Source organism: Erpetoichthys calabaricus, chromosome 10 (assembly GCF_900747795.2).
Source record: "Erpetoichthys calabaricus chromosome 10, fErpCal1.3, whole genome shotgun sequence".
Taxonomy (NCBI): Eukaryota; Metazoa; Chordata; class Cladistia; order Polypteriformes; family Polypteridae; genus Erpetoichthys; species Erpetoichthys calabaricus.
Genome location: NC_041403.2, coordinates 10,365,326 through 10,379,287, shown reverse-complemented (window position 1 = coordinate 10,379,287; position 13,962 = coordinate 10,365,326). Strand labels below are relative to the sequence as shown.

At 45.9% G+C, this 13,962-nt stretch overlaps 1 protein-coding gene across 1 annotated transcript in view; it reads right to left on the bottom strand.

The window, feature by feature from the left end:
• Positions 1-3,498: 3,498 nt before the first annotated feature.
• The window catches only part of LOC114642703 (excitatory amino acid transporter 5-like), a 139,636-nt gene continuing 129,172 nt past the window's right edge, over positions 3,499-13,962 (bottom strand). Inside the window, exons 10-11 of the mRNA XM_051932721.1 lie at positions 13,290-13,389; positions 3,499-3,744 (exon numbers count right to left, since the gene is read on the bottom strand). Of these exons, the coding sequence (XP_051788681.1) occupies positions 3,499-3,744; positions 13,290-13,389 (346 nt within the window). The remainder of the gene's footprint in view (positions 3,745-13,289; positions 13,390-13,962) is intronic.

The window sequence follows — 13,962 nt, the reverse complement described above, 5'->3', positions numbered from 1 at the left end:
CTCTCTCACTCCCAAAGGCTTATCCCTTTCTGATAGCCTCACTCTCTCTCAGGCCCCGCCCTTTCTGATACCATCTGTCTCTCATGCTCCACCTCTTCTGACAGCATCTCTCCCTCTCTCTCTCTCTCCCTCACTCTCGCTCCCATACTCCACCTTTTTTAACAACATTTCTTTCTCCCTCAGACTCCACCTCTTCTGATGGCATCTATCTATCTATCTATCTATCTATCTATCTATCTATCTATCTATCTATCTATCTATCTATCTATCTATCTATCTATCTATCTATCTATTATATAGTGCCTTTCACTCTATCTATCTATCTATCTATCTATCTATCTATCTATCTATCTATCTATCTATCTATCTATCTATCTATCTATCTATCTATTATATAGTGCCTTTCACTCTATCTATCTATCTATCTATCTATCTATCTATCTATCTATCTATCTATCTATCTATCTATCTATCTATCTATCTATCTATCTATCTATTATATAGTGCCTTTCACTCCTATCTATCTATCTATCTATCTATCTATCTATCTATCTATCTATCTATCTATCTATCTATCTATCTATCTATCTATCTATCTATCTATCTATCTATCTATTATATAGTGCCTTTCACTCTATCTATCTATCTATCTATCTATCTATCTATCTATCTATCTATCTATCTATCTATCTATCTATCTATCTATCTATCTATTATATAGTGCCTTTCACTCTATCTATCTATCTATCTATCTATCTATCTATCTATCTATCTATCTATCTATCTATCTATCTATCTATCATATAGTGTCTTCCATATCTATCTATCTATCTATCTATCTATCTATCTATCTATCTATCTATCTATCTATCTATCTATCTATCTATCTATCTATCTATCTATCATATAGTGTCTTCCATATCTATCTATCTATCTATCTATCTATCTATCTATCTATCTATCTATCTATCTATCTATCTATCTATCTATCTATCTATCTATCTATCATATAGTGTCTTCCATATCTATCTATCTATCTATCTATCTATCTATCTATCTATCTATCTATCTATCTATCTATCTATCTATCTATCTATCTATCTATCTATCTATCTATCATATAGTGTCTTCCATATCTATCTATCTATCTATCTATCTATCTATCTATCTATCTATCTATCTATCTATCTATCTATCTATCTATCTATCTATCTATCTATCTATCTATCTATCTATCTATCTATCTATCTCTGGATTTTGACCATTTGCTCAGTTTTTTCAGCTCCTCTTTTGGATTTGGATTTTGTTTCATTGTTTTTCTGTTTGACTTTTCAGCCGACGTTTACTTTGTTTTTTTCTTTTCACCATGGAGCATTTTTGTTAAAAAGCGTGGACTTCATCTTTTATTTCTAAGGTTTCTGTGTTTGCCCTTCTTTCCCCCTCTACAGTGGTGTGAATTTCAAGGTATTTTGGTCCTCCGTTTGAGTAGGAGCTCCACATTCCCTGCAGCGTCCGGTCACACTTGTCCTCCTCGAGTGCTCTTTCACAAACGCTCGCTGATTCTGACAATTTCTCGTGTGTCAGCCTTTCTAATCCCAGCAGCTCTTCTCTCTTTACCATTTCGAACTCCCTGTGCACCTCCTTGGCAGGCCCTTTTCACTCTTCGATATCCTCGTCCCCTTCACATTCTGGTGATCCCCCATTAAAACCCATGAAGTCTAAGGACTCTCGTAGATCGGCCCTCACACTCTGAGAGGCCAGCGTCCTGTCCTGATGAACAGGGCGGCCACTTCACATACATAAAGTCATCCGAAGAAATAAAAGTACGGAAGATTTTTATTTTGCAAGCATCTGAAACACCAGATGCAGTTTTTATTAAGAAACTATTTGTATGAAGAGCATGTTGTCATGCATGTCACTTCATTTCATTCCCTTCCCAACTCCCCAGTCTCTTAGTATAAAAGGAAAATAAAACGATTATGGCTGTAAACTGTAAAAAGGACAATCGCTCCTCCGACGGTGGTCCGCAAGCAAATGGCTACCTTTGTGTTGGGGAGGGGAGGCCATTTCTATACACTAGGAGTCATGTGACATAAAGGTCACGACTGATGGCCTTCCAGTGACTGAAATGGTCTAGGGTCCGGTCTCAATGGTGGCAGGACCCACTCGCCTTTGTCTTCTTTTCTAGGGAAAGACGAGTCTAAAAAATAAAACATCAAGAAAGGCTTCCAGAAAGAGTTGGCTTTGAAAATGGGGGCTTGTCAGCCCATTGATAGCTGGGGAGGTGGACCCCATGAAGCACAAGATCAAACAAAGAATCAAAGATGAGGAATTCTGGAATTGGGTGAGCTGGCGGTTGGTTTGCCTTTTGTATTTACTACTGGATTGGCAACAAAAAAACAAAACAAGCACATTCATTAGGAAGTCCAAAAAGAAGCACCATGGTGGGCTTGGGTAAAGACCCTCTGACCTGTAGCCAGTGACTCTTCTGTCAAAATGTTACGTATCTCCACACCAGTTGCCCCCAGACCTCCAAAAAAAAAAAAAGAATAGGGGGAAAAGCTGTGGTGCCAGGCTAATTCATAAAACCAGGGAGGCACCCTGGTGTCCTCAAACTCTAGTCCACCTCCTGATGCCAGTGAACTCCAGTGCATAGACAGAGGAGCCTAGAAAATACCAAAGAAACCTTGAGGATCTTTCTAGAAGACCCCAGAATCTCTCAAGGAGAACTATCGGGGGCTGCTCTGCTCACTCTGATCTGTTGATCGTGAAGATGGCGCCGTTCCTGAGTGGTGCTGGCATCTTCATGGAGGCGGCTGGCACTGCCATGGACATCATCCCTACTGTTACTTCTGCCAAAATGTGGGAAAGCCCGTGGGTCAAATGACGAAGGGTTAAAGTGAACGACACCCACGAGACAAGTGTGTGGGACTGCACACAATAGAAGAACATCTTGAGGTGGGACAAGAAAAAAAAAACGTACCGTCACCATGAACGGTCACCCACATCTCCCATAAAATGAAGAAAGAGAAGCAAACAGAAATCAAAGACATTTCAATAATAATGTTGCTGGCCTGTCCAAAATGGAAGGGAAATGTGCACAAACACAGCCACAGCCACGCACACGTAAGGAAATAAGACCATCGCCCATGATGGGAAGAGCGGGCCACCGAGAGGCAGGGACTTCTCATCTGGCAATGTCAGGACACGGAATGCTGGGCCTCAATGGCCATCCATAGGTCCATCGTATCCTCCCCCTCGAACCTCGGACCATCCCATCCTGCACACCCGCACTCACGCACAAGGTCTCTGGAATGAGTCTGTCACGCTTTTGAGAGCACACACAAAAGCACTCGCACGCCCACAAATGTACAAACAGAGGTGCCATGGTGCTTCCAAGTTCAGGTATAGAAAAGACCCCAAAGCCCACATCACCCCACCCCACCACCCCTTCCCCCTGCCGCTCCTGTAAGGGTCTTGCCACTTGTCCATAGGCTCCTATACGTTAGTCTCAAGGCCATTCATATCGATGGAGCAGTGGTCTTTGTCCATGTGCTTCTCCGGATTGATCTTCTGCTCGGGTCGCAGGCCTTCTTCCAGCTGCATGAGTCTGGCCACATCTACCGGGAGGCCCTCGGGAAGCAGCGGCTTTCCACTAGGTGGCGCATTGAAGCAGCCGTTCTTCTGATAGGCCATTAGCTGTTGGATGCTGATCATGGGCTTGGTCTCGCAGATCAGGGGCACCTAAGGGGACAAAAAAGAATTTTTCATGTGGGGCTGCTGGCATTGCTTTGGCAAATAGTCACAGCTTATGAAAGGAACAGGATTAGCATTCGACAACAGGCCTGATGGGGCAGGAGGGGTCGTGCAAGGGGCGTGGCTAGTGGCAGTCATGGACAAAAAAAAAGGGCGCAGCCCATCAAACTGTTACTGAAACAAAAAGGGGCGTGGCTATCAGAGATCAGGTATGCAGCTCTAAAAAGGGGAGGGACCAACAAAGCTCTGGTGTGAAAGTTAAGTGCAGTGGGAAGCGGTGTGGCCAGGAGAAATTCTGAATGAAATTACAAAACAGGGGAGGAGTCCTTCAACATTACACGGCTAAAAGGGGCGTGGTTATTAATGCTCCAATATAGACCTATGAAAGAACAGAGTGAGACTCTCCAACATTCTGCTCCAAAATGGGGCAGGACCAACAAAACTCTGGTATGAAAGTTAAGTGCAATGGGAAGGGGCGGGGCCAGTAGAATGTCCTAACAAATCATGCAACAGGGGAGAGTTAATATTATACAGCTGAAAGGGGTGTGGTTATCAGAAATCAGGTACCCAGCATTCTGTTCTATAAAAGGGGAGGGACTAACAAAGCTCTAGTGTGAAAATTAAGTGCAATGGAAAGGGATGTGGCCAGGAGAAATTCTGAGTGAAATTACAAAATAGGGAAGGAGTCCTTCAACATTACACAGCTAAAAGGGGCGTGGTTATCAGAGATTAAGTATGGACCTATGAAAGAACAGAGGGCAGACTCTCCAACATTCTGCTCCAAAATGGGGCAGGACCAACAAAGCTCTGGTATTAAAGTTAAGTGCAATGGGAAGGGGCGTGGCCAGTAGAATTTCCTAGCAAATCATGCAACAGGGGAGGAGCCTTTTAATATTACACAGCTAAAAGGGGCGTGGTTATCAGAGATTAAGTATGGACCTATGAAAGAACAGAGGGCAGACTCTTCAACATTCTGCTCCAAAATGGGGCGGGACCAACAAAGCTCTGGTGTGAAAGTTAAGTGCAATGGGAAGGGGTGTGGCGAGGAGAAATTCTGAATGAAATTACAAAACAGGGGAGGAGTCCTTCAACATTACATGGCTAAAAGGGACGTGGTTATCAATGCTCCAGTATAGACCTATGAAAGAACAGAGGGCAGACTCTCCAACATTTTGCTCTAAAATGGGGCGGGACCAACAAAGCTCTAGTATGAAAGTTAAGTGCAATGGGAAGGGGCGTGGCCAGTAGAATGTCCTAGCAAATCATGCAACAGGGGAGGAGCCTTTTAATATTATACAGCTGAAAGGGGTGTGGTTATCAGAGATCAGGTACCCAGCATTCTGTTCTTAAAAGGGGAGGGACCAACAAAGCTCTAGTGTGAAAATTAAGTGCAATGGGAAGGGGTGTGGCCAGGAGAAATTCTGAGTGAAATTACAAAATAGGGAAGGAGTCCTTCAACATTACACAGCTAAAAGGGGCGTGGTTATCAGAGATTAAGTATGGACCTATGAAAGAACAGAGGGCAGACTCTTCATCATTCTGCCCCAAAATGGGGCGGGGACCAACAAAGCTCTGGTGTGAAAGTTAAGTGCATTGGGAAGGGGTGTGGCCAGGAGAAATTCTGAGTGAAATTACAAAACAGGGGAGGAGCCTTTTAACATTTCACAGCCAAAATGGGTGTGGTTATCAAAGTTTAATTATGGACCTATGAAATAAAAGGAGGAAGACTCTTCAGCATTGTGCTCTAAAAAGGGTCAGGGCCAACAAAGTTCTGGTATGAAAGTTAAGTGCAATGGGAAGGGGTGTGGCCAGGAGAAATTCTTAGTGAATTTTGAAACAGGGGAGGAGTCCTTCAACATTACAAGGCTGAAAAGGGCGTGGTTATTATCAAGTATGGACCTGTAAAAAAAACAGGGGAGGCTCAGCTTTCTGCTCTGATCAAAGAGGGCGGGGCTAACGAGTTTGAGTATAAAAGTTCAGTGCAATGGGGAGGGGCTTGACCAGGAGAAATTCTGAGCAAATGATAAAACAGGGGAGGATCCCTTTAACATCACACAGTCAAAAGGGGCGTGGTTATCAGTATGGGCCTATAAAAGAAGAGAGGGGAAACTCAGTATTCTGTTCTGATAAAGGGGTGGGACCAAAAAAGCTCTAATATAAAAAGTTCAGTGCAATGGGGAGGGGCCCTATGATGTGTCACTACCTAAAGGGGTGTGGCTGCATGAGGTAGATAGATACATAGATGACACTTTATTTATTCCAAGGTGGAGATCTGCCTTTTTACAGAAGCAGAAGAAATATTATAACAAAAAGCACATTCAATAATTACTAAAAGGAAATGACTTGGCTAAAGATAAATAGAACAGTCCCAGGTAGGGGACTCTAAGTGCGCATCGCCGTAGGTATGAAGGAGCCCCATTGGTGTTGCTTGACACCTTTCTGCTGAAAACTTTGTTAGCTAAAAGACCTCAGAGTTGGTGTGCCTCTGGTAAGTTGTGCACCATTGCTCATGATGGTCATCAGTTTTGCCTTCATTCTCTCCTCCACCACTACCTCTACCAGGACCAGGAGACATCCCATAACTGAGCCTGCCTTCTTCACAAGCTTATGAATGGCAAAGCAAAGGCAAAGATCCCCAAAAGTGTCACTACTGAGAGGACCAGGGCAGGGGGAGACCATTGGAGAAATGTTCATTAAACAAGTTGTAACTATTGGAGATCATGGATAAAATGACAAACTAATGGAGAAGACCCCTAAGGGATCATCTACCAATATGATGCAGAGGGACCCTTCAACAATTCACTAAATGAAGGGTCACGGCTATTAGGCATGTCAGGTGACATTAAAGCAAGAGGACAGACCCTACTGGAATGGGTGGGGCAAGTGGAGATCATGGCTGAAAGATCAAAATAAGGAAGATGGCCCTTGAACTAAAGAGTTTTAGTGAAAGAAGAACACGGACGAAATTACAAATCACTGGAGGGGGCCATCCAGAAATTATTACAAAGCAAGATCACGGATGTCAGTGTTCAAACTGTTGTCAACACTGGGTGTTGGGGTGTGGCGAGTGGAGATCAAGCCTATGAAAGTGTTATTGTCAAAAGGGCCGTGGTCATCGGAGGTCAAATATGGACCTATAAAATAACAGCCAAAGCACCGCTCCCACCCACAAGAGGAAGAAGGACCAGACAATTAGTCTGTTCTAGTGCACGGCGCCATCTAGGGGGAGTGACGCACCCATCCAGGGAAGAAACGTACCAGATGAGGAGACCGAGAAGGAGGTGAGTGCGGCTCACGGGATTGCTACGTCTGGTGAGTGTTTCTTGTCGTTTGTTCGCCCTTACCTTCTGAGAAGTGAAAGCCCGGCGCCCTTCTCTGGACAAAGAAGATAATGTCAGTGCGCTCAGAGGACTTTAGCTACAAAGACCCTGCACCACTCACTTGCCCAGGGGAAGCATGAGACCTGCCTGCAGGTCCCAGGGAGAGGCAGGAGCAGAAGGTTGGATTGGTGCCCCACAAGAAGGGACGAGGGGACAGTGAGTGGCCTTACTGCACTCTCTGATACAGGTAATAGGGTGGAGGGTCTGTATTGGGATCCCACCGCTACAGGGGCTGAGGCAAGGATGGCGAACTTCTGCCTCGATCTTGGTGGGCACCCGACAAGGCCTTTGCGGAAGGTACACAGACTCAATGGCTCTCTGCCGGCGGAAAAAGACAAGCAAAGCTCGAGTCCCGAAATAGATGACCTGCTGTTGGCTGTACGGGACGTAGAGATCGTTCTCCAACCCTTACGGTCTTTATTCACAAGTAGTTGTTCTGCTGAGACAAGAAGTGAGAAGGTTGGCGAGGACGGCTGAGAAGAAGATGCAGGAGTGTGTGGAGAGGCTTGGCACGGGACTCTCCACCCACGCAGACGCAGCGGTATCTTGGGCTATCTTGACCCAAGATAGTTTTGAATGGAGTCGAGGAGCCGGAGGTCCGACAGTTCATCGCGGTGTGGACAGAAACAGCTGAGGTACACGAGAGGCACTGGCTTGTATGTAACTGGCACCCAAAGTGCCCCGCCCCAAATACCGGCAATGGTCTCACGCAAGTCAAAAGGGCGTATGCCATAGAGAGAGCCAGACTGGAAGGAAGACCCATGTTCAGGGTGGAGGGCTGCACTCCACTTTGGGGGGGGTTTATAAGCCGACCTCAGTCGGGCGTCAGATGGAGCAGTCCATGAGTGTCACCTTGTTTGCCACGGGTGCCAAGAGACGCCTGGAGAGGGGCATCAGTGCAGCGCCTCCCCATCCCCTTCTTGTTTGTTTATTTCAGAATGGAGCCGTGGTCTCGATGAACGTCGACTCCCCATCCTGGAGGACATCAGCCCTAGTGGGACAGAACGCCTCACCCTACAAGGCTCAGCCCTGGGGGGTGGGGGTGGGGTTGCAGGGGGGGTTGCTTTGGGGTGGGGGGGCAGTGTGACGGGCATTACCTGGCTGAGACACTAGCTGGATGGAAGGACTGGGGGGAGAGAGCATCTGCGAGGCACTACCTACTCGGGACACTACAGGGCAGCCCTTCTCGGCAGCTTGTGGCACAACGGATTCCTGCAGGTCATGCTGGGAGTTGGAATTTGGTGCAGGCCCGTTGGGTTCTGTGGGGGCCACCAGGGGGAGCTTCAGAGCCCTCTAGAGGACTTCCACCACATCTGCTGATGACCTGCAGCCCTCCCAGGAGTTGAATAAAAGGAGCCGCCAAACTCCACTCGGGGAGCCAGAGTCGGGAGGAAGAGGATGAAGCTTGCTGGAGGAGGAGTGGAGGAGGCAGAGAAAGGAAGAGAAACAGAGGAGAAGAGTATCTGGTGCTTGGTGCCTGGAGAACTGTGCTGTAAAGGTGGGAAGTAGGGGGTCCCCACGTGGGAAAAATAAACGTGTGCTGCGCAGCACTTGTGTGTCTGCCAGTCTATGTCGGGTTAGGGCGGCTATACGCGCCCCAGTGGTCCGCAAGGTTAAATATTACATCGGTGGCCTTGAGATTTTATAGAGCACCTTTCCATGAAGAATATCATTCTAAATAGTGAAAAGGTTTACAAACTTTAAACGGCAGCTGAATTGACTCACTCGGTGCCACAGAATGAGATCAAAAAGTGGATACCGGGCCCGTGGCCTTAAGATTTTTAAACAGCACCTTTTCGTAGAAATCCGCATTCTAAAATTAGTGAGAGACTCTGCACTGCACACAGAACCAAAGGTCTGAGACCCTAACATTTTATATAGCGCCTTTACAGAGGAAACAACATCAACACGCCATCTCAGGGCATTTTACCCTGACTGTGCCCTCTTTCAGCATTTGTGCAATATGAGCTCTTGCAGGGGGGACGCCACTCTCTTGGGGTTACACGGTGAGTTTGGGGTTGGTTATTGATTGGGGAGTAACTGCTAAGGGCACAGGAAGGGTTCCTAGGATGACACCCTGACATCATCCTGCCTCAAATATCGAACTTGACCTGAGGGGTCTACACGCAGTCCTTTCATAGAGCCTTTCTGGTTTAGGCAGCACCAGTCTACTTAAAAGCAGTTCCCTTTCAGGACAAAAACCTGACTCCTCCCCTAACTCAATTTGCATAAAGCCACTCCTCTTTAACTCTAAAACAACCTCCCTCTGCATTAAGCAGTACATCTCAGGGGGATGCCAGCGCCCCGTCCTCCTCATTAATGTGTCTGGATGTTATCGCAGGCTGCTGTGGCAGGCGAGGGCTTTATGACAGGTGACTGTGCCCATCGGCTCCCCGCCCGCCACGCTCGCTGGCTCTCTGACAACGTCATTCCAAAGAGCCTTATGATGAGATTATGGTGATGAGCAGATGAGCTCTGGCCAGAATCTCTGCTAACCCATGGAATGATTCAGACCCCGTGGCTCCTGACCTGCTCTTTGCTGACCCAATTCTGCTGTCCCGGCCTAGAAAAATGAAATTAAAAGGAATATATTTACTGTTTGGAATAAAAATTCTGAACTGTGCATATACTATAGCAAACCCACCGGCAAAATTAAAGGGTGCCTCCTGCAATGGTGGATGCTGGGCTCCACCTGGGAAAGGAAGACATGCCAGTAGGTACTAAGTAACATCAAACAAGTTTATTGTTTGGGAAAACGGACGAGTGAATTCATTCATCATATTGACAGCCAGCCAATTGGGTGCATGTAGCTATCACATCTTGTGAAACCCCCTGGGAGAATTTTATAATAAACTATCCGTGTAAGCCCATGCTGTAAAAAGCCATGGATTCTGGAACTTCAGTCAATCAATCAATCAATCACATCGGTTGTGCATTAGTGGCTAAGCGAGGTTCTTTCTCCTCAGAGGTTTTGTTTTAAATGAAGTTCTCTTTCTTCTGAGGTTTCATTTTGCCAATGTACTCGCCTCCATTGTCTATCAGCAGCTAAGCGAGTTTCTCTTTCCCAGGATGTTTCGTTTTGCCAATGTGCTCGCCTCGCTTGTGTATTAGTGGCTAAGCGAGTTTCTCTCTCATCAGAGGTTTCGTTTTGTTGACGTCCTCGTCTCCATTGTCTATCAGCGGCTAAGCGAGTTTCTCTCTCCCAGGATGTTTCGTTTTGCCAATGTGCTCGCCTCGCTTGTGTATTACTGGTTAAGCGAGTTTCTTTCTCATCAGAGGTTTCGTTTTGTTGACGTCCTCGTCTCCATTGTCTATCAGCGGCTAAGCGAGTTTCTCTCTCCCAGGATGTTTCGTTTTGCCAATGTGCTCGCCTCGCTTGTGTATTAGTGGTTAAGCGAGTTTCTCTCTCCTCAAAGGTTTCGTTTTGAAGATGTGCTCGCCTCGCTTGTGTATTACTGGGTAAGTGAGTTTCTCTCTCCTTGGAGGTTTCGTTTTAAGTGAATTTCGTTTTTATTGGTGGTTTTGTTTTGCCAATGTGCTCATCTCTGTTGTCTGTCAGCGGTTAAGCGAGTTTCTCACTCCTTGGAGGTTTCATTTTGCCAATGTGTTTGCCTCGCTTGTGTATTACTGGCTAAGCGAGTTTCTCTCTCATCAGAGGTTTTGTTTTGTCGATGACCTCGTCTCCATTGTCTATCAGTGGCAAAGCAAGTTTCTCTCTCCTTCGAGATTTCGTTTTAAGCGAATTTCGTTTTCATTGGTGGTTTCGTTTTGCCAATGTGCTTCCCTCCGTTGTCAATCAGCAGCTAAGCAAATTTCTCTCTTCTCTGAGGTTTTGTTTGGCCGATGTGCACGCCTCACTTGTGTATTAGTGGCTAAGCGAGTTTCTCTCTCATCAGAGGTTTCGTTTTGTCGACGTCCTCGTCTCCATTGTCTATCAGGTTTCGTTTTGCCGATGTGTTTGCCTCGCTTGTGTATTACTGGGTAAGTGAGTTTCTCTCTCCTTGGAGGTTTCGTTTTAAGGGAATTTCTTTTTCATTGGTGGTTTCGTTTTGCCAGTGTGCTTGCCTCCGTTGTCTATCAGCGGCTAAGTGAGTTTCTCTCTCCTCTGTGGTTTCGTTTTGCCGATGTGCATGCCTCGCTTGTGTATTACTGGCTAAGCGAGTTTCTCTCTCATCAGAGGTTTTGTTTTGTCGACGTCCTCGACTTCATTCTCTATGAGTGGCAAAGCGAGTTTCTCTCTCGTTGGAGGTTTCATTTTAAGCGAATTTCATTTTCATTGGCAGTTTTGTTTTGCCGATGTGCTCATCTCTGTTGTCTGTCAGCGGCTAAGCGAGTTTCTCATTCCTCGGTGGTTTCGTTTTGCCAATGTGCTTGCCTCACTTGTCTATTAGCAGTTAAGCGAGTTTCTCTCTCCTCAAAGGTTTTGTTTTGAAGATGTGCTCGCCTCGCTTGTGTATTACTGGGTAAGTGAGTTTCTCTCTCCTTGGAGGTTTCGTTTTAAGTGAATTTCGTTTTTATTGGCGGTTTCGTTTTGCCAATGTGCTCATCTCTGTTGTCTGTCAGCGGCTAAGCGAGTTTCTCATTCCTCGGTGGTTTCGTTTTGCCAATGTGCTCGCCTCGCTTGTGTATTACTGGCTAAGCGAGTTTCTCTCTCATCAGAGGTTTTGTTTTGTCGACATTCTCGACTTCATTTTCTATCAGTGGCAAAGTGAGTTTCTCTCTCCTTGGAGGTTTCGTTTTAAGTGAATTTCGTTTTTATTGGCGGTTTCGTTTTGCCAATGTGCTCATCTCTGTTGTCTGTCAACGGCTAAGCGAGTTTCTCATTCCTCGGTGGTTTCGTTTTGCCGATGTGCTCGCCTCGCTTGTGTATTACTGGCTAAGCGAGTTTCTCTCTCATCAGAGGTTTTGTTTTGTCGACATTCTCGACTTCATTTTCTATCAGTGGCAAAGCGAGTTTCTCTCTCCTTGGAGGTTTCATTTTAAGCGAATTTCATTTTCATTGGCAGTTTTGATTTGCCGATGTGCTCATCTCTGTTGTCTGTCAGCGGCTAAGCGAGTTTCTCACTCCTTGGAGGTTTTGTTTTGCCAATGTGCTCGCCTCGCTTGTGTATTAGTGGCTAAGCGAGTTTCTCTCTTTTCTCTGCGGTTTCACTTTGGTGACAGAGTCACTTTCTTTGAGCTTCATTGCTGTAGCCTCACACTTCTGGGCCAGACAGACAGACAGACACACACACTTCCACGCGTAGACGTTTATATGTAAGATATGCCTTGTCTGAAGAGCGACGTTAGAAGAGGGCGCCGGCAACGTTCATCCATTCCCATCTGATTGTCAGAATCATGAACAACTACGAGAGCTAAGTTCACAAGCCGCCTGCGACATTCATCCTTGACATCTTTACTTTCTCGTAATCTTTTCCTGTAGACTATAGCCTATATATCCAGACTTTGCTATCCACATTTTCTGTTATGCTTTTCTCTACTGGCATTATTATTATTCCTGTAATAAATACCAGGCTGCTTTTAACTTTCTATGCTGTGTCTTCGTGTCTAGAGTGATTGAAGTACTAAGGTAGATTTCTTTGAGCACCTGATGCAGGCAGATGTTTGCCATACGCTCCGTGATGCGAGGTTTTTTAAGGCTGAGGGTGAGAGCTATTCTGTTTGAGCTCCAGACAACAACCTGTGTGGAGATGGGAGAAACTTCCAGAACACTTTAATATCGAACATAAGGCTTCTCCATGTCTGGTTATGGAGGAGATAAGGAAAAACACTAAATTTGGAATAGGTTCAGAATCGGCCAATCCAATCACATGATGTCGGTGATCAGCGTTGGCCCTAAAAACACCTGACTGGATCATCCTTACAGAAGAAGACTTTAATATCAAAGTGAAAACAGATCTCTACAAAGTGGTCTCAATTCATTTGTACACTAAATGTGCCAGCCATGGACTTGGAAGAGAGCAGATCACTGGAGCCATGGCAGATTGTTGCCGGTACTCCATTTGCAGAGACAGCCGTCTCGCTGTGATGTGTGAGTCCCTTTAGATAAAAGCTTCACTTGCCCGGTGATGGCGATGCGCTTTATGTCAGGTTGGCCACCGCCCGCTAGCCGTGAGTGGAGCTCAGTGAGCCGCACTCCCCAAGTTCTCCTACCTCATTGCCTTCCTTGTTGAAATCCTTCCTGCAGATGTGGGCCATGATGCCGGTTGCCAGGGCGTCCCCCAGAACGTTGATCATGGTCCTGAATCGGTCCCTGAAAGAGAAAAGAAACTGTCATCTGTGATGTCCTTTTGGGGGGGTTAGGAGGCCACTGAGATGGTCCCAACCCTGACCTCCACATTGGTGTGCTTTTGAAGTATTGGGTCTAGAAGTCACAACAACCCCAACAAACAGACGCAGTCATCTCTGATCGGGTGCCCACTAATGTTCCACTGGATCGGGACCCCTCCTAATGACTTGCACTTCTTGGCCTTTGGGAATTTTCCCAGATGGCACCAGCAATGGCTATTAAGCTTAAGAGCCTCACCATGAAATTAGGACACAAGGACACTTTCTGGGATAGTGATACTTCAGCCAATGCCCACCAAACCCAAGAGTTCAGGGTGATGTTTTTAGATGGGTGCAGAATTGGCTCAGACACAGGAAGCAGAGGGTGAAGGTGTGAGGAACCTCATCAGAATTGGCCAATGTTAAGAGTGGTGACCAGCAGGGGTCAGTGTGGGGGACGCGGCTATTGTTTATAAATATAAATGATTTAGATAGGAATATAAGGAATAAGCTGGTTAGATAGGTGGATTAACAGATAATTTGGAATCCGTTATATCAT